Below are 19,523 nucleotides of genomic sequence, written 5' to 3'. Positions count from 1 at the left end.
AGCGTTTCCTGTGTGCCTTGCTGCCCAGTTCACTGTGGCGTTTCAGCAGACATGCTCAGAGGGCAGTGGGGGTGTCTTTGGATGGTGACATCCATTCTGTCTCCGGATCCAGGGCACCCTCTGCCACTTGCTTTTCCCCAGCGAAGGAGCATGGCTTGATTGGAGAGGGTGTGTCCCGTCCCTATGTGAAAGAGGCACAGATGCTGCCTCAGGTCGGGTGTGGAGGTGGGAGGAAGTGCAAGGCAGGATCGCAGCTCTGCTGGAGGGGAGGGCACACCAGGGGCTGCGTCTCCCATGGGTGCCGTGGGAGGACAGCGATCTGAGTAGGGAACCACGGCGTGGCAGGCTGCTCTTGGGCCAGTAGATAATGCCCCATGGGGAGAGCCAGCCTGGGCAGAGCAGCAGGTATCAGCAGTGGGCCCTGTCATGGGAGAGGCCAGGAAGGATAAATGAGTTTTAAATACTACGCTGGGCTGTCCCTGTAGCTCGCCAGCCTCTCCCGGATGAACTGAGCAGCTCGGTGGAGAGGCTTGCATGGCCACTTTGTCTGACTCAGTCAAGCTAGGGTTAGCCCCGAGAGCCCTGTGTGGACCCACACAAGGCCAGACAGCTGCTCTTCTTGGGTGGGGAGAAGCTCATGGCTGGGGGCCGCAAGCCTAGTTCTAATCCCAGCACTCAGAGCAGCGGTTGGGGGTGGAACAGTCACGTTGCCTCTCTGAGCCCATTTCTGCATCAGCCAAAGGGAATGAATGAGAAGTTCAGCCCACAGCCTTGCCTGGAATGGTGTTCCCCTCTGCTCACATCCCTTCCCCAGGCAGGGCTGCCTGTGCTGTTAACTGTTTCACTTATGGCATTTAGCACCTGCTGTGTGCCTGAGAATGTGTGTGGGCGCCAGGTGCAGTTAATATTTGGGAATTGCTTCCTAGGTGGCAAGCATTCTCTAGGCCTCGCTGGCTGTACCTTCAGCCCTTCAGTGGGCTCCGTCACTGTCCTTGGAAGGACCAGGTGACCATGCTGGGCTACATGGAGGGTAAGTTTGGGGCTGGGATGCTAATCTTGGTAGTCTTGCTCCCCCATCCATGCTCTCAAAACCATGCCTCATGTCTGGTTCTGTGACCATCTTTGTAGATGGTGACAGTGGCACTGTGGTACAAGCCACTCATCAAGGAGTGAGTGCGCTGTGATTACCACTGGGTGGGCATGGGGACAGAGGGCCACCTGCTTGTGGCAAGTCCCAGGCTTTTGGGATCCTCTTTGCCTCTGTGCTGTTTCTAGAATTTCCTTTGCACTCTTCTCTGGGGATGTAACCCTGGGAGGTTTCCTTGGGTCGGCCTGGGATGTTCCTGAACGGTTCCTCTCCCCTTTCTACTCCCCCCAGTGGGCACCATGACACTCACGGCCACGTTCAGATGTGCAGGCGGGGCCAAGTCTGTCTCGCTCAGCGTTTGTGCAGTGCTGAGGCCGCCCACCTTCTCTTGCTTCCGCCACTTGGCTCGCTGGTTCTGGAACCAGATCTGCGGTTGGGGGTGGGGGGAGGGGGTGTGGAGAGGCGTTAGTGAAGAAGCTCCTTGGCACCCAGACTTTCTTTGGATCTGAAAGCTAGCTTTCTGAGAGAGGCCCAAGATTACAGCCTTTAGCCTATCGGGCTGGAGGACCGTGCCTTTATGGAACACTGGTGGCGGGGGCAGTTTGAGGAGGGGGTATGTGGTGGGCAGAATCTGCAGGGAGAGGTGTCCCACCTTCCTCCAAGACTCACCATGTGGAAATGTAAGCTCACTGTTGTGGCGGGCTCACCTGATTTCAAGGTAAAAATTTTGGACTTGACTGTGAAAACCTCTGTGTAGACCAGATAAGCCACACCTGAGGGCTGGTAACCAGTTAGCAACCCCTGGGGTCCACCTGGCATTTCCGCTACTTGTCAGTGTTCTTGAGTTCCCTGATGGCTGTTTGCAGGTGGTAATGCTGTTGAATGTTGAATCCTGGATCGACACAGGTGCTCCCACTTAGCTGGGGCCTGCTTCCCAGAGGGAAGCGGGAGAGGGGCGGTCTGAGCTGGGGGTTGGCGGGAACCTCTCACCAGAAGGCAAGGAGGTTGCATGGAGGTCAAGAGTGGAGGTCTGGCTAGGCTGTGGTTCACAGTTTGGATTAGAGTGAGATCTTCGCTTTTGTTTCAAGGAGAAAAATGGAGAGAGACTGAGCAAGCTGAGGGAGTGCCCCCCTGGGGCCACAGCCAGATCTGATGGAACTCTATTTGCTAGTGTTGGTACTTGTAACACTGGGGACATGTCAAGAGGACCTGTGGATGTGCCTCTGTGTGTGAGTGACCAGGGCAGCAACAGACACCTGGGGTGAAGAGGTGGCAGGTGGTAGACTGGTTTCTCGCTGCTTCCACGGGGGCTTGGATCATGGATCTGGGGTTCTCTGCACGTCTCTGTGGTTGGATGTCTGCGCCTGCAGGCCAGTTCTGACCTTCCACTTGGTTTGGAATGGCCTGTGAGCCGAGAATGGTTTTCCCATTAACCAATGGTTGGAAAGAATTAAAACAACAACAGTGTCTTGTAGTACTGGCAAACTACTTAAAGCTCCAATTTCTGAATGTGCAAAAAAATTTTTTTATTGAAACACCAGCTCGTGCTTATGTATTGCCCTGTTGTCTGGGCTTGCCCTGGCATTCCTGTGGCAGCTGTGAAGCCAAAGATTGTCTCCATCTGGCCCTTTGGCCCTTTATGGTATAGGTTTGTCACTCCGGTCTAGATGGCAAAGACCTGCTGTGTGAGTGGGGCAGTGTGAGGGATGCTCTGATGTCGAAGGGAGGAAGGGACAGAGCACGGAGGCAGAATCTTGACACTACCTTGCCCCATTTCCACCTGCAAAGGAGCCACCTTGTGACCACAGGCCTGGGAAAGCAGTACTTGGGCCAAGAGAGCTACACTCCTGGGATTAAGCCAATGGAACATGTTAGGGAAGCCCCAGAGCGCCCAGGGTGCAGGGCATCCGGCAGCAGTCCCAAGTGTTTTGGGGCTGGGAGCAGAGTGGAGGTGGCCGTACCTGCACCCGGGCTTCCGGGAGGTTGATCCGGGCAGCCAGCTGGTTGCGGACATGGATGTCAGGGTAGTGGGTGAAGTGGAAGATCTTCTCCAGCTCCCGGAGCTGCTCTGTGGTGAAGGTGGTGCGCACCCTCCGTCTGCTCTTCCTCTCTTCTGCACGAGACAAGGGCAGGGCAGGTCAGTGGATTTGGTGCCGGTGCCTTGGGGCGGCTGCTGTGCTGTCATGTTCTAGAATCTTGACCCCTAACCCCTGACTGCTGGGGCTTTGAAACAGCCTGCTTGCTAAAATGCCCTGCCTCTTGGCTGATGCCCTCCCACCTACCCTGGCCTGGGAAGGCCAAGTGAATCCTGTGAATTCCTTTCTGTTTGTGCGTCTCCATTGCTCAGGAGTCTTCCATGGATTCCCCCTTGTCCCAGGAGAGGCTACATGATTGGGCACTAGTTATAGATATTATAGATATTGCTTCACTAAGTTATACCATGTACAGGATACCATTCTCCATGTTCTCCACATTCTGCTCCTTATGAATCTTACTTTTGTGATAGCAAACTCTGTTTTCAAGAAAAATAGCATATTTGAAGCAAATTTGGCTGAATATTAAAAATTGTTCAATATTAAAGTCTGGTGTGGCATAGTGCATTAAGCCACCACCTGTGACGTGTCATAGTGGGTTAAGCTTCATGGTGGAGGACAGACAGCACTGTTTTGGCTGCTTTGCTTCAGAAATAGCTCCCTGGTACTGTGCCTGGGAAGGCAGTGGATGGCAGCTCAAGGACTGAGGTCTCAGCCCATCCATGTCGGAGATTCAGATGGAGTTCTAGGCACCTGTTTTGAGCCAGGCCTACATCTGACCATTGTGGCCATTTAGGGAGTAAACCAGCAGATGCAAACATCCTGTTACTCTGCCTTTCAAACAGATGAAATAAATCTCTAAAAATTTTAAAATTAAAAATCAAGCTTTTAAAAAAAGATAATGATAAACAAAGGCCTGTGGACTAACATGGCCCACTGTCTATTTTCAAATAAAGTTTATTTAGAACACAATTCTACCCATTGTTGTGTATATTGTCTCTGCTTTGAAACTAGAGCAGCAAAGTTGGGTGTGTTTATTATGAGTCTTTATGTCATTGGACATTACTGATATCTGCTTTTGGACATCTGAACTCTGGGCCCCAGTCTCCCCATCTATAGAATGGAGTAGAAGGAAGGGGTTGAAGGATCAAGTGGCTAGGTCCAAGCTCAGCCTGATGTTTCATGATGAGGGAGACTGAGGGACATAAAAGTCTTGCATTGGTCTTTCCTGGAGGGCCTTGGGAAAAGGGAGAGGGTCAGGGATGGCAGACTTTTCTCTTAGGAACCAGCCAGGCTTAGTTACCTCTGTCATAAGGTTTCAGAGTTAGCATTTGGTCTCATACCTTGTCTTTTAATACCAGGTGCACACTCATGGGGAGATGGAGGCTGATCCCAGTGGACCAGTTTGCCCTCTCTTTGGCTGGGTGGCAGGTTCCTGAGTGACCACAGTCAACACTGGTAGTTTTCATCTAATATTTCTTGGGATGTTATTCCAGACCTAGCATCTCCAAATCAGAGAAATAGGACCAGGAGTAGTGGGAAGAGGGACCCTGGAGCTGAGCTCACTCCTGGTGGGTCGGGCCTCCTGTCTTACAAATGGAGGGACTCAACTTGAAAGCCAAGGCAGTTTTGGGAGAAAAAGACTTGAATCTGTAGTCAGCAAAAAAGGAGATTGGGATCCAAGGCCAGATCTTGGGACAGGGTTAACTTGTTAGAGCTGTCCACTTATGGTAGCTGCTGGCCACGTGTGGCTATTTAGGCACACTATTACTATTCAGAGCTCAACAGGTGCACTTGTCTGGTGGCTACCACACTGGATACTGTACCTATAGAACATTTTCTGAGGCTGATGATGAGGGGAAGCAAGCTAATGCTCCTATATGGGGTTGCTGGTTTGTATCCTGACTCTTTCACTCCTGATGCAGCTCCTTGCTACTGGGAAAGCAGTGGAGGCTGTCTCAAGGCCTGGGGTCCCTGCATTCAGGTGGATGACCCAGAAGAATCTTCTGGTCTGGCTCCCAGTCTCAGACTGGCCCAACTCTGGGCATTCCAGCCATTTGGGGAGTAAACCACTGGATGGAAGATTCTCTTGTGATCTCTGTAACTGCCTTTTAAGTAAAATAAATACACCCTAAAGGGAAAGAACACTTCCTTTATTGCAGAATATTCTTTTGGCCAGAGTTACTTTAGATTGATTCTTGTTGGGTTTTTGGAAGACCAGAGGAGGAGTTGACCCTCACTTCTCTTTTGTGGAGAAAGAGGACATCAGCGCAGGTGATGGTACTCAGGGCCCTGGCTGGTTAACCCAGAGCAGAGTCAATCTAATGGTGGCAACCCAGGCAGGATGGTGCTGCTGGTGGTGTGAGAGCGGTGATAAAGGGGATGGTACAGGAAGGAGAAGTCACCACTTTCCCACTACAGGCAGGAGCAGGCTTCCAGTGGTGAGGAAGGCTCATGCTGGGGTTACAGAATGGGGGCTTCCCGAGAAACAAGGCAGGTGACTGGAAAACAGGGAAGAAAGTGGAACTCAGCGTGTGTAGAATTAGATCCAGAAGGGCACTCTTTAGACAAGAGATTGGAAAGGGATGTCGGGCCCCATTCTCTAAGAGAAACATGTTGCAAGGCATCTTGATCAGGAGGGAGAAAAGACTTGGGGTTCTGTAAGGGCCCAATGTCTCCCAATTGCTCCCAGAGAAACCGAGAAGCAAGGGTCGCAGCCCAGCCCACCCATCATGGCTGACCAAGGGCATCTGGGAAATGGGCAAATGGGAGCTCCCGGGAGACGGGAATGGAGGCGGCAGGGAAGTGCCACCATCCCAAGCTGCTCTTCTTCTTGTTATTAATTGTGTGACCATGAACCACACTTCAGTGGGTCTTCAAAGAGAACGAGTCAGCAGAACTTAATTACACCTGAGCCGTTTAGCACATTGATCATAAGAAATACACAATTTACACAGGTGATTAGGCCACCTAATTATAGAGCCATGTTTTTCTGTGCTCGACTCCCCCCTGAGTACCCCTTCTCTGAGGTCTGCTAATTGGTCCTGGCTGTACAACTGGAGGCTGCTGGTGGGGAGGGTGGGTGGCTTTGCCATGCAGTGAAGTTTCTGGAAGTGGGTTTTGTCCTTTTCGGCCAAAGGCAGTGTGCTTGCCCTGTGGGAGGGCAGCATCTGTAGCCCTCTGGCCAGCTCAGGACACAGAAGGATGAGGCGTGGGTCAGCCATCTTCCTAAGTGACCCATACTGGTCTGTTCTCTCTAGCCAGGCCGTGGGCATCCATGGCTCCTTTCTGCCCTCAGGGATTATGGCAAGCTCCCAGGCATGGCATTCAAGGTTCTTTGCATTCTACATTCCTGACATTATCTGCCTTCTTTCCAGTCCTTAGTTCTGAGATCTCTGAGCTCATCTCTGGGTCCCCCATTGGTCATGGCCTTTGATCCCACGGGTGCTGTGCCTCCTGCTCTGTGAGTCTGGGATGCACTGCCCACTTCCTTGTCTAGTGAATATCTTTCCAGCTGTCGAAGTTCACGTCGTCTCAAATCTCATCTTCTTCCCCAGCTTTTCTGGCCACCTCCTACTAGATACCATAAGTGTCTTTGTTTTAAGAAGTTTAAGTAGAGGGTGACACAGTATAGCTTGCAGCTATCCAGCCTCCATACTTATAAACAAAGAGCAGGAGTCTTCCAGTTTTTAATCTATCCATCCACCTATCATATATCTATCAAAATATTAATAGCAATTATTACTGGATGGTGAGATGGAGTTATGGTTTCTTTGATCTTGTTTAGCTTGCTTTTTTTTCTCTGTAATAGGCACAGATTTTTTTTTTTTTTTTTTTTTTAGTGTAAGGACAAAAGGCAAAAAGGAAACAATAGGGTGAAAAGGTATGAGAATGAAAAATCAGTAACAGAGACCATTGAGACCAGGGAAGAGTCACCGACGCAGGCCTTGCCGAGCGTGCTCAGCCCTCCCCCAAGGCAGGCTGAGGCTGGCTGGCTCCCACATCTCCACTCCATCATGTGTTGTATGCACTTTAGAATTTTTCTTTCACTCTTTTTTAAAAAATTAAAGCAACTGTGCCTTTTGTTTAAAGAAAATCATAGGGGCTCCATGCAAGGCAAATAGCTCCCTCACAGAGCTGTGTAGGGAGCCCACTGACTCGTGTCCCCAACTTCCTATGGCATCTCTGACCAGGCACCCCGGGGAGGCACAGGTTTTCCAAGTGTTCAAGTTCATCTGCAAGAGCCAAGGCTGTTTGTCTTGGCACCCATGGCCTTTGGTCTCCCTTCTTTATCTTGTCGTCCATGCTTTGCCCCATACTTGGAGACTCAAGATTTTGTTGTTTCTCAAGAGGAATGTTCCTTTGAATCCCTTGGGGTTGCCATACAACCTTCCTGAGTCAGGACTACCTCCACCCCCCCGATCCCCTTCTATGCCTGACTCCATCTGAAATGGCACTTGTTCCCTGAAGTCTTCCTTGATGGCTTACCCTGTAAGTGTCCTGATACATTTGGTCAGCTGTCTGGATTGTGTTTGTGTTGTGACAATATGACTGTCACTACAGTGTGGCTAGGTCTGGTGAGTCTAAAACATGCAGAGTGGGCGTGGGTTATTTGGACAGAGTAGCACCGGGCTAATGTCACGTGCTCTGACAGTGTGACCCCATCACACTCACAGTCACAACTCTTCTCCTATAAGGAAGCTGGGTCCTGTGCATGTGTGCTGGCTCCAACGTGCTGATTGGCCGTGAGAGGCAGTTGAGACACTGTGCAGACAGAAGCAGCTGGAGGGACGCAATGACATGCCTGCTTGGGGTCCTGTGACGGATGGGGACTGCACATGCTCCTGCTAGTCCTGTGGCTTCATTTAGGAAATGACTTCTTAGTCCTCTCAGCGGTTCCTTACTCTCCCAGCTGATCTCAGACAGGCTTGTACATGGGAGGCAAAGAATTGTCAACAATATTGGCCATCCCAAAGAGACAAATCTATGTTCTCTCTGATTTCAGGCAACCTTCATGCAAAATACAAGATCAATAGATATATAGGTAAACATACGTGTACATATAGTTATCTAGAGGAACTGTATAATGCAGACGATTATAACCAGATGTGAAGACCAGATGTGAAGATACAATGCAGTGTGCATCTCGACTTCCAAATCGAAGATGGACTCCCAATGAAACTGTTCAATATCTTGACAATAGGATGCTGGAATCTCTGTCATTGTTCATACTTACAATGTCAGGATACACTTAAATAGAAGAATGATGAACTTATGACTATTTATGAAGGACTATACTATTGCAGCAATATAGGGGAAATTTGGGAGGGGAAGGAGAGGAGGGAATGGGAAATCCCAGAGCCTGTGGAACTGTATCATAAAATTAATTAATTAAAAAATATGGGCCACTATATAGCCTCTCTTGCCTAAAATGGTCCTTCATTCTTTTTCGGAATTCAAAGGAAACTAGAAGTCACCACTTGGCCTTTAAGATATTTTGGGGGTTGGTCTATTTCTAGCTCAGTCCCCATGCTCACCCTTTGCCATCTTATCTACAAATAGGTCTTCAGAATGCTTCCCTTTTGTACCCAACACAACCTTCGAATGGCAGCTTCTCCTCTGGGAGGCCTTAACTGACCTCCCTGCAGGACCTCTTGCCCCCTGGAGTAGATCTCTGAGTATCATGCCACCATCTCCCAGTGCTTGCCACCTGTGATGACTGGATGGTGATTGGCGTCCCCTGCTACATGACAGGATAGAGGATGGAGATTGCGTGAATGCTGTGCAATCTGGCCCACCCCCTGTTCCCACCCCAGTGCTCATGGTGGTCGTGAGCCAGCTTTGCCAATTCTCCAACAGTTCTCCCTCCAAGTTCATTTCTGCTTAAGGAGGCTCAGCTGAAGTGCCTGGTTTGTGATAGTGTGGTGCAGTGGAAGTGATGCTGTGTGATTTCTGAGCCCAGCTCATAGCAAGAGGCATTTTCCACCTGACTCTCTCCCTTTGGATTGCTTAGTCTCACAAAAACCATCTGCTGCCTTGCAGGCACTCTCGAGCAGCACGAGGAGACCCCGAGAGGAGGAACAGAAGCCTGCCTCCCCCACTTTCCAGCCTTGAGTGAGCCCCCTGGACAGTCATGCCTCCAGATGATCTGTAGCCCACGTTGCCTGTTCATTGTAATGTCACTAGGGAACCTGAGCTAGAAGCACTCAGCTGAGTTACTCCTATATTCCTGATCCTCACAAATGGGGGAAGATATTAAAGAGTTCTTGTTCTTTAAGTTGCTAACTTTTGGGATGCTTTGTTGTATAATAGATGTGTTTGGCGCTCAACAGATATTCAGTAGTTATTTGATGTCCAGATAGAGAACATTGTGAAAAAGCCAAGCTCAAGTTGCAGCCTTACTGCTGGTCTCCTCTTGTGCTTGCCCACCTTGCCCCTGTCTCTCACCCTCTGGGGTCCTGTGTCTGTAGGAGACCTTGTCCATACCTGACCTGGAGCCCCTAGACCTCACTGGGCTCTGGAGCAACTTCCTGCCACTAAGAGTGGTTTTTCTGTGCACTTGAGAGGAGTAAATTTGCTTTATTCCCCCAAAGGATTTGAGCTTCAGTACCCGCAGGGTCAGTTCTCATCTACCACTTTCTTTGTGTGTTCCAATGTTCCAAGCATGCTCTACATTAGCATCCCGAGGGTCTAGTTTTGGGGAGGCCCCACAAATACAATGTAGTTTCCCTAAAGACGTGCTTGGGTGAGTTTCTCAATTCTAGAACCATTCCAGGTTCCCTGAACCCTGGAGGAAATGTCCCAAGGCCAAGTTAGCCTGTGGCTCCAATGGCAGGGACTAAGAAGTGGGCTCCAACCACACTTCCCTAGGGGAGGTACAAACACTGTGTGTGCCCTTCTGTCCTGTGTTTGTCTTCTCTGATGAAGTCCACTGGTCTACCTGGCTGAGAGTCACAGCTGTTAATCACAAGGTGATAAGAGACACCATGGACATGGCCTTGGCTACAGCCCCCAGCCAGGGCTGCGCCTGTCCCTGCACCCCCAGGCTCCCTTGGTGTCCAGAGCAGAGAAGAACAGTTGCCTTTGATCTTGGCAGAGCACGGAAACAGGAGGAGGAGAGCAGAGGGAAGAGGAAGAAGAAATTAAAGGGGGGAGGGGATGAAGAAGTAAGGAAGTTAGGGTGGATGAAATGGTGTCCCCCCCAAAAGACTTGCTCGAGTCCTGACTCCTGGTAGCTACAAAGGGGACTCTTATTGAAAGTGGAGTCTTCAGAGATAGATCCAAGTTACAGACGAGATTGTCTGGATTATGGTGAGTCCCCAATCCAGTCACTGGTATTTTTATAAGAGGAAGTGAATGTCTGTGTTTTAGCCCACACAATTCATTCAGAATCACCGGAATATAAAATCAAGGAGGGGCAGGGGGTGAAGAGGAAGAGGAAGGGTAGTGGGAGCTGTATTTCTAAAGGGCAGGAGGGTGGCTCCAGCGGGGGGGGGGAGACAGAGGCCGGGGTGGGGGCTGGCCTGGCTGCTTTGTGAGGGCTTCCACCATCACACTGACAAGATTGGGGTTGATGCTGTTAAGTTTACAGGGGCAAATCCAGCTGGCTACCTGGTTTTTGAAACAAAATTTTGGTTTGGCTGACTGTTTCTTTGCCTGTGGGGTGTGTGTGTGTGTGTGTGTGTGTGTGTGTGTGGTTCTCAGCTGGGCTGGCAGGTGGTGGTGAGGAGTATGTGGTTGACCCTGCTCTTGGATGTTCTTCCATTGGCCCTGCCAACTCATGTAGACAAGGAGATGTCACCAGGATTCCCAAGTCCTGCCAGTTAGTCCCTAGCCTGGTCCCAAGGAAGCACTCAGCAGTTAGTTCCTGAATCAGTGAATGAATGAATGGCTCCTGAGCAGGGGAAGCCCATCCTGGTTTGTCCCTGGGTGTCCTCTTGTCCTCTCTGCAGAGGGTGTCAAGGGAGAAGAGAGGGGGTCTCTCTCTCTCTGCTCAGGGTCTGAGCCTCAGCACTTCCCTCTGTCAGTGTCCACCTTCGACTTTGGAGGCATCTGGCTGTCTTTCAGATGGGGAAGGAACACCTTTGGGGTTTCTCCCACTAACTTGAGACCTGGGAGGGCACAGCAGGGGGCAATGCCCAGGAACCCTTTAGGAAGTGAGTGGAGACTGAAAGGCATTTATTCCTCCATGATGAGCACCAGGGCAGAGGAGGGCGCTGCTGAGCTGGTGCTGTTGCCCTCCTTGCAGTGGGTGGCTCTGGGCTGGGCTCTGGGTTGGGTGAAGGCACTCCCATGAGGCTGGTGAAAGGTCAGTCTCCCAGCCACGCTGTTCCTGGCCAGCACCTGGTCTATGGCAGGGCTGGACACTGCCCCTAAAAGGGACCCTGAGGGAATCCTCCAAAGTTTTCCAACCAATGGTGTGTTGTTGAATCAGTCACAGCTACTAGAAATTTTTCTGAATGGTTTAGCTCGGCTCTTTCCTGTGACATGTGGGAAAACTGAGGGAGGGAGGGAGAGAGAGAGAGAGAGAGAGAGAGAGAGAGAAGGTGCTTTTCTGAGGTCCTTTGTGCGTGGTGTCAGACTTCTGCTTGGAGGACAGGTGTCCTGACCCAGCCCCCTGTCCCAGTGCCAGCTTGTTCGCAGCTCCTTGACTCCCTTTGTGCTTTCTGCCAGGCTGGTGTCTGTCTGTGTTACTATTTATTTATTTATTTTACTCACAGACACACATTTATTTTAAATGGAAACCTGACATCAAGACCATAAATGGCTAACCAGGACCTGTCTTTGTAGCCAGAAGGCTGGCGGAGAAGCCCTTTCAGACCACCGAAGTCAATAGTCCTTTCCTGAGTACCTCGAAATGGCCTTGAAGACCTCAGCAAGGCTTTGGGAATGCCAGATGCCAGCAGAATGGGAGTTGCTTGGATTTCAGCTGTGTTTGGGGCTCATGGAGCCTGGGTAGTCCCAGGTCCGATTCCAGGGCTCACATGTATATAATGAGTCATTCACCCCACCCTGTCCTCCACTTTCTGGTTTTCTTGGATATAAATTGAGGTTGCAAGCATGACTGTGAGATGGGGAATGGCTGTGGAAGTGCTATGATAATCACGGGGCATCCTCCAATGCTATAGCTGCTATCTGGGCTGCTGTTTCCTCTCTGCTGCCCTGGGTCCTGTGACATGGAATATACTAGAATGTACCAGAAGCCTCCTCTGTGCCATTAGCCACGGTTGGGCTAGGGGAAAGCTGCTTGGGTAGGAGCTGGCAGACTGCTGTCTTTCTCTCTGTCCTATTTTAGTCATGGACTTGAAAAGACTACACAGGACAGACTTGAGGCAGAATGCCCGTGGGGTTGCACCTGTAAAGATGCAATTGAATGAAAGATGTGAATGAACTTTCACAAATGCAGTCAAGGCTTCTTATCTGTGAATAGGCTCAGGTGCAGGGAGCTGCTGGGGACACAGGGCCCTCCTGGGTCTTCTCTTTGCCTGCCTCTGGGCATGACCTCCATTAGCCACCTCTGCAAGAAGCTCAGTGTTGGGGAGAGGGCCCTGATGATGCTGAGAGCTCCTCTGGGCATGTGTATTCTGGGATTACAAAGGTGAGAAGAGGAGAGCAGTAGGAATTATGTGCAAGGGACTCCTGGGTGGCTGGATTCAGTCGGCTGCCCATGAGATGTCATAGGCTCCAGTATTTCCTCCCAAACCACAGCCATTTCCCCCAAGATGAAGCTGAGACCAGACTGGACAGGACAGGCCCCTCCCAAGGCCACACAAAAGGTCACAGCTGGGGTTCCTGACTCTTGAGGACCCCAAATGCTATCTCCCCTCCCTTCTCCAAGCCTACGCTCAAGGACAGCTAGCTGTCCCAGAATCTTCATGCTCACTGCTCTGTCAGGGAATGTCCTGCATAGCCTCTGGCTTAGAGAGGGGGCTGAGGGGGTGGGCAGACCCTGGGCAAAGCTCTGCTATGAGTAACAGCAGCCTGAGCAGAGAGTGCCAGGCTAAACAGGAGCTCAGGGGCAGCAGGAGCCAGGTTCTGCTCTCAATGGAATGGCACTGGCCGTCTCTGTCCTTCTGCCGAGGACATGTCCATCTGCTCGATCACTGTGTTGTTTTACAGAAATGAGAGCATGGGGCCTCCTACATGGTCAGTGCCAAGTTCGCGGTAACAGGGTTCCTAGCTGAGCTCTGGTTATGGGCACAAACTCCAGGGCTCTGAATGCTGTGAGTAACCTAGAAGATCATTGTGAACAGACTGGCTGATGTGTAAGGCCAGGGCCCAGCACCTACCAACCCTCTGAGTCCCCTATGGAAGGAAATGATCAGAAGTCACTTACCCTGTGGCTGCTTCTCCAGCTTGGAGCCTGCGGCTGCTGCCTGCCCGGGGCTCTCTCCACCTGCCCCTTCCAGCATGGCCACATCCTTCTCCACTGGCCGCTTTAGGATGGCCTCGATGGAGAAGGATAAGCCCAGCTTCTTCGGCGCCTCACTGCACTCAGAGCTCTTGTTCTCCATCCCCCTGTGGAGTGCAGGGTGGCCTGGAATTTCTGTTGCCTTATCCAAACACGAGTCCCTCTCCTCCATAGGCACTTCCACCGGCTACTTCCCAACAGCCCTGGGGCCCGTGGAGGCAGACACGACAGGAGTACTGGGAGGGCCTGCATCCTGTGACCCTGCTGTCAGCGGTCCCCAGCTTGGCATGCACACGTCATCTTTGCTATGCTGGGGCTTCCACAGAAGGCTCTTCTCAGAGACAGGTGCTTTCACAGTGACCAGCTTAGTCCGGGGTTCTTAAGGCCACTATCCAGGAGGACATAGAGAAGGAAAGTCAGAAGAGGGACGAGCTGGAGGCAGACCTCTCTCTGGATGGTGGCCCCTTCCTGTTGGCTCTGAGAGGCTGTGGGGTCTCCCTGGGACCCCAGGTCACCAGTTCAGTCCTGGGCCCTGCTGCAGCTCGTGGGGACTTCCCAGGAGCCCCCACTGGACTTCATCAAATACTGTTGCTTCCAGATTCTAGAATGTACCTTCCGAGGTCCGCATTCCTGTCCTGCAGGTGGAGGCCGAGCAAAGCGGAGTGTGAGTCTGCCTCCCAGCCTGGGTCCTCCCAGGGCTGGGGCTGTGGATCTGAGCCCTGGCGGCTTGGGGGGTTGTCTCAGGGCTGGCCTCAGCTTTCTTCTGTTTGTGCCTCACCTCGGCCTGACCTCACTGCAGGTTTGAAGCCCTGGCTCCATGCATGCTTGGTCTGACCGTGGTGCCTCTGCCTGGCTTTGGAGTCCTTTCTGCTTCGTTTCCTTTGTGCACACCTCTTGCCTGACCCCGAGACAGTGCAGAAGGAACCCTTTTGGTCTAGCACACTATCGGCTGGGAGTGACAGTCACGGCTGTGACCTTGCCAGGAATTCTGTCCCAGATGACTGTGTAACCAAGGAGGAGGGGCTATAAAAATGGACTGATAAGGCAGAGCCTCCCACTGCCCTGAAGGCTGGGGTACAGTGTGAGGGAGGCTGGGAGAACTGCAGAATGGAGAAGGGAGGTCCCCAACTCCTTGCTGGGCGGGGCACCTGCAGGAGAACTAACAGCAGAGGGGAAGTTGGAGTGAGCTGGCCAGGAAGTACACCCAGGCTCACCCCAAAGCGCTTGCACAGCGAGGAGGCTGATGGGTAACATCCAGGCTCATGGCTGGGCTGGGTGAGGGCTGCCGGTGCCAGCTTGCAAATCCCAGCACAGGGAAGACCTTCTCAGTCCATAGTGTCTGTGGGGCAACTGAGGCCCCAGGTCATGGTAGGGTCTTATCTAAGAAGGGGACGTCTGGCTATACTGGACACAAGGAGCCAGACCGAGCGCTCCGGGCTCACCTGGGAGAGGTTGTGGATGTGCGTTTGGGCATTAGACTCCAGACTTTGTCATAACAGGTGGATGTCCTGCTCCATCCCCAAGAGGTCCTGTGATGGGGTTAACACCTCCCTGTGACTCATCAGCCTCTCTCACTGGTTAGTGGAGCCCACAGCTCAGCTGCAGGGACAAGTGAGACCCCAAACCTCGAGTACTTCATTACTCACCTGTGTCACAGCACATGGTGACCCAGCTTTTGTTCAGCGACCCAGGTCTTCGGACAGGGATCCCAAGGAGAAGGGCAAGAGTAAAGGAGTTGGACTTGAGTAGGTCAGAAGCAGAGGTGGCTACAGAACTCTGATGGGCCCAGGAGATCCTGGGTAGAGGCCAGTGGAGTGGAGAGAATGGAGGAAAAATGAGTGTATTTGGGACCAGGCACTGTCAGGAGGCACAACCCTCCTTATGATGGGGGAGGCAGTGGCCGATGGCACAGACATGCTGGGCCACCAGGTGGGGAAAGGCCAGTGGTCAGGGCTGTGCCTTGTGAGGGTTGAGAGGGTGGTGCTGCTGGGAGCCATGGGGGCTTTCAGGAGGCAGAGGCAGGACATGAGGAGGCAGGCGCATCACTCCCCAGCTCCCCACTTTCTGGTGCCCACCAGGGTTGGACAACAAGTTTCCCACCTATGCTGGGTGGTCCAACACGGGGACAGGGACTTCCGGGGTGGTTGTAGAGACAGAGGAGAAAGGAGTGGAGCTGCTTCCATGTGCCAGGTCCCATGCTAGGGGCTGTATTGCTGTGGATCCTGTGGAATTCACTCCACGACCCTATCAAGGAAGCATTATTAATGCCATCTCACCACTGAGGGCACATGCCCAGGGCAGTGGAGTGATGGCATGAGGTTACACGGCTGACCAGTAGAAGCTGGATTCCTACCAGTAGAAAAAAACCCGGTAACTCTGGTGCTAAGATCACCTCCCCCGCCGCCCAGCCTTCACAGTCGTCCCCAGAGAAGGTTGAGTTTAATGCTCTTCCTCCTCCTCCTCCTCTTCCTCTTCTTCATTTTCTTTTTTTATGACTTATTTATTTTGCTGGAGAATCAGAATTACTGAGGGAGAAAGGGGGAAGGAGGGAGGGAGCAAAAGAGAGAGAGAGAGAGAGAGAGAGAGAAAAGAGAAAGATCGTCCATTAGCTGGTTCACTCTTCAAATGGCTACAGTAGACATAGCTGAGCTAATCTGAAGCTGGGAGCCAGGAGTTTCTTTTGGGACTTCAGAAGGACTTGGGCCATCTGTCACTGCTTTCCCAGGTCGTGGGCAGGGTGTTAGATCAGAAGTGGAGCTGCCAGGGCTAGAATTTGTACCCATATGGGATGCCAGCATGACTGGCAGAGGATTAGTGTGCAGTGCCATCATGCCAGCCCCTAATGCTCTTACTCTTCAGAGGAACAGCTAAGGGGCATTGCCAGTCCTGCCTGTGGCTTTCAGCCCCTCCTCTGAGCTCCTGTTACTTTACTTTTTTGGGGGAGTGAAGTGTGAAGAAAACACCTGTCAGTGGTTTGGGGGTGAACTCTCATCTTGGCTCTTCTTCTGAGTGGCTTTCCTGGGACCAGCTGCACCCTCGCTTCTCTGATGGCAGCTCCTGTACGTGCGGAGTGTGCCTCTGGAGCCTCTACTCTGTGCCACGCTGGAGGAGATGAGGATGACACGGACGCGGGCCTGCTCTGGGGCACGAGGAAGGGAGCAGGTGGTGCAGGTGCACCAAGGACAGGTCAGTGAGAGGCCAACGGGAAGCCGTGTGAGGGCGGTAGGACAGTGTGTTCATTTGGAAACCTTGAGCCAGGCATGGAATAGAAGGTACACGTGTCATGAGCCAGGGTCCCCTAAGAAGTTCATGGAAAATGTCTAGTAGGAGACATGGATTTCATTTTTTTTTTTTGTTCCATAAAATCCATGTTCATTCCAGGGGCATGTCAGGGCAGGCATGGTTTTGCCAGTGGGACACACATTCAGAAGGGCATTTAGGAAGAACACATGGAAAATGTAACATCTGTGGTAATGTGCTGGAGAGTGATCTTGGTGCTGGGGTGAGGGTTGTGATTTAGGTATACCAGATGCCTACCTTGGACCATGGCCCTTGCAAGGGACTATAGACACAGGACTTTCTGAGTGAAGGGGTGGTCCACGTGGTTTCATCCAAGATGCTGCAGGGCACAGTGAGATTTTGGGGGAGTTTCTCTGAGATTTTGGGGGAGTTTAGAAGAGCAAGGAACAGGTTGCATATGGAAGTCACAAAGAAAATAGCCATTTCTGAGTTATCTCTGCAGGTATCTGCTATAGGAAAAGTAGCAACACAAAGTGAATGACAACATTGAAGGACATACTCAATTCACTGGGAATATCTAAATATTAAGTTTCAACATGGATTCACAATCAATTGACAAATGAGTTACCTTGTATTCCATTCTCAATCTGCTATATATTTCATTGTATTTAAAAGTTTTATGTATTTATTTGAATAGGAGAGACAGAACATTCACCTGCTGGTTCATTCTGCAACCTTCTGCCATAGTTAGCACTCCAGGCTGGATCAGGCCAAGCCACCAACACGGAGTCCAATCTGGGTTTTCTTTGTGAGTGACAGAGATGCAAGGACTGCCTCCTTGGGAAGTTGTAGCTGGGAGTGGAGTCAGGACTTGAACTTAAGTCCTCTGCAATGGAACGCACACATCTCCAGGGGAGACTAGCTAGGGTGCTAAGCATCCATCCCTGGTGCGTATGTTGCACACACACACACACACACACGTCCCAGTTTGGACTCCCACATTGAACGTGGGAGAGCCCAGGTCTTACAACTCTGCAGGTGTGACGTGGTTGGGATGAATCCAAAAGGTAGATTCTCCCACTGTGTCAAGGGCTTGTCCCCTGCTTCTCCCTAAATGATGGACCCATGGGATTACTTGATAGCTCCAACCAAACCACCTGCCAATGTTCCTCTCTTATAAATTGTGAACTCTGAGTTTCTCAGGCTGATATTCTGTAGAAGGAGCTGCTGGGTTTTCTGGCACATTTATTCAGACAATTGACCTTTTTCTACATACCACTTGTGCAAAAATTTGTCAGAAACTGTATAAGAATTACAGCAGCAAGGCCCAAGTTTTGGCCTTTGACTCAGCAGAGAGAAACTAATTATGTGGCAAGAAACCAATTACAGGCTAAGCTATGGGAGCTTGGGGTTAATCCCCGCCCTACCACAGGTACTTGTGTGGAGCGTGTTTCTCAGCCCAGTGTGAAGGCCAGGCTCGGGGGGGATGGAGAGTCCGGGAGGGCAGGCAACCATTGCCAGCACAGCACAGCTGCAGTATGCTTGGTCTCTCTTCCTTTCTGCTGATACTTTACAATTCCAATGGGTTTTGAATGGGTGGAATGCATTACCCTTTGCTAGGTGGAACAGGAGTTGGAAGTCTTTTCTATGCAGGAGGACATGATTTTATTGTCATGAACAAGCAATGGCCTCTTTCTCCTGGTGAACTTCTTCAGTCCCAGGGCGGGGGTGGGGGTGGGGTGAGGGGGCTGACCATCGGCAAATGGCATCAACCCAGAGTTGGCTTGTTTTCAACAGCCTGTGGCGTGTCGTCACTCCCTTAGGCACTCAGAGAGCTACACTTTCCCACTAAGTCATTCAGGGCACTCAGTAGAAAGTTGCATTTCTTTAATGGTAGAGGTCTGGGCCTGTGGGGTGAGTGCCCAGGATGGTGCTGGGATGGACCCCAAGCTGTCAGGTCCCCATCCCAGCTCTGCCATGGACTCACTTGTATGTGAATGGCTCTCCAGAGCTCACTTTGCACTTCTGTGGAGTGGGCATCCAGGGTCTAGTGGCCAGAGAGTGCATGGATGACCCCTGAGGCAGTGCCCCTGAGCTAGAACCCATACAATTGCAGGACACTGAATCTCCTGCAGCCTTGTTTGCCTTGTCTGGGCAGTGGGGCTAAGAGTGGCTGCCACCCAGGTATGTGTCCCAAACAGGTGCACCAGAAGGAGCAGTTTTATTCCTGGAAAGGTCCTCCTAGCGGGCCAACTTGCTCCCGCTGTCACTGCCTCTGACTCCAGCCTCCCTTGGCAGCCTTGTCTCCCTGGTGACCGTCGCTATGATTGCCTGGGACAGTCAGTGGTCACCACCCGTGGTGCAGGATGTCCCTTGCACTGCCAGCTGGAGTCCTCTGAACTCAAAATTGATTGGGTTTGCTCTCCTTGGTGGTGTCTCAAATGATTGTACGCATTAGAGAGTTTCATACGCGTCCTTGGACTACTTGCTTGGGTTATGGAGTCCACTGACAGGTACATCATGATTGACATTTTCATGTGCAACACCCTGCATTCTACGCAGCTGACACGTGCTGGGGGCGGGGGAAGGTGTCAGTGCACTGGGGCCTCTTCAGCACCTGCGGTCACCCCTTTCCTCGTAGGCCTGTGATGTCTGTACATGTCCCTTCCCTCTCCACCTTGCAGCCCACACCTCCTAACTCTGTATGTGGCATAGCTAAGGTTTGCTGAAAAAGGAAAGGAAGACCCCTACC

General features: G+C 51.6%; 1 protein-coding gene across 1 annotated transcript; it reads right to left on the bottom strand.

Annotated features, from left to right (window-relative positions):
• Positions 1–208: 208 nt before the first annotated feature.
• ISX (intestine specific homeobox) lies at positions 209–13,634 on the bottom strand. The gene is made up of 4 exons (XM_040991003.1): positions 13,457–13,634; positions 3,049–3,200; positions 1,398–1,514; positions 209–421 (listed from the first exon to the last, which is right to left on the bottom strand). Exons 1-4 carry the CDS (start codon positions 13,632–13,634, stop codon positions 209–211), a joined length of 660 nt encoding a protein of 219 aa, XP_040846937.1.
• Between the last annotated feature and the right edge of the window lie 5,889 nt (positions 13,635–19,523).

The sequence above is a fragment of the Ochotona curzoniae genome, unplaced genomic scaffold, assembly GCF_017591425.1.
Source record: "Ochotona curzoniae isolate NIBS_2020 unplaced genomic scaffold, NIBS_Ocur_1.0 contig_1014, whole genome shotgun sequence".
NCBI lineage: Eukaryota > Metazoa > Chordata > Mammalia > Lagomorpha > Ochotonidae > Ochotona > Ochotona curzoniae.
Note: the sequence above shows the minus strand (reverse complement) of the source record. Positions and strands in the feature narration are given on the sequence as shown.

What these genes read in the sequence shown, in the direction of transcription:
- ISX (XM_040991003.1), bottom strand. Translation starts at nt 13,634, where the DNA reads ATGGAGAACAAGAGCTCTGAGTGCAGTGAGGCGCCGAAGAAGCTGGGC. An exon ending in TCCCGGAAGCCCGGGTGCAG is followed by an intron (nt 1,515 to 3,048) that starts GTACGGCCACCT and finishes CCCCAACCGCAG; the next exon opens with ATCTGGTTCCAGAACCAGCG. An exon ending in CTGCACATCTGAACGTGGCC is followed by an intron (nt 422 to 1,397) that starts GTGAGTGTCATG and finishes CTCCCATGACAG; the next exon opens with GGCCCACTGCTGATACCTGC.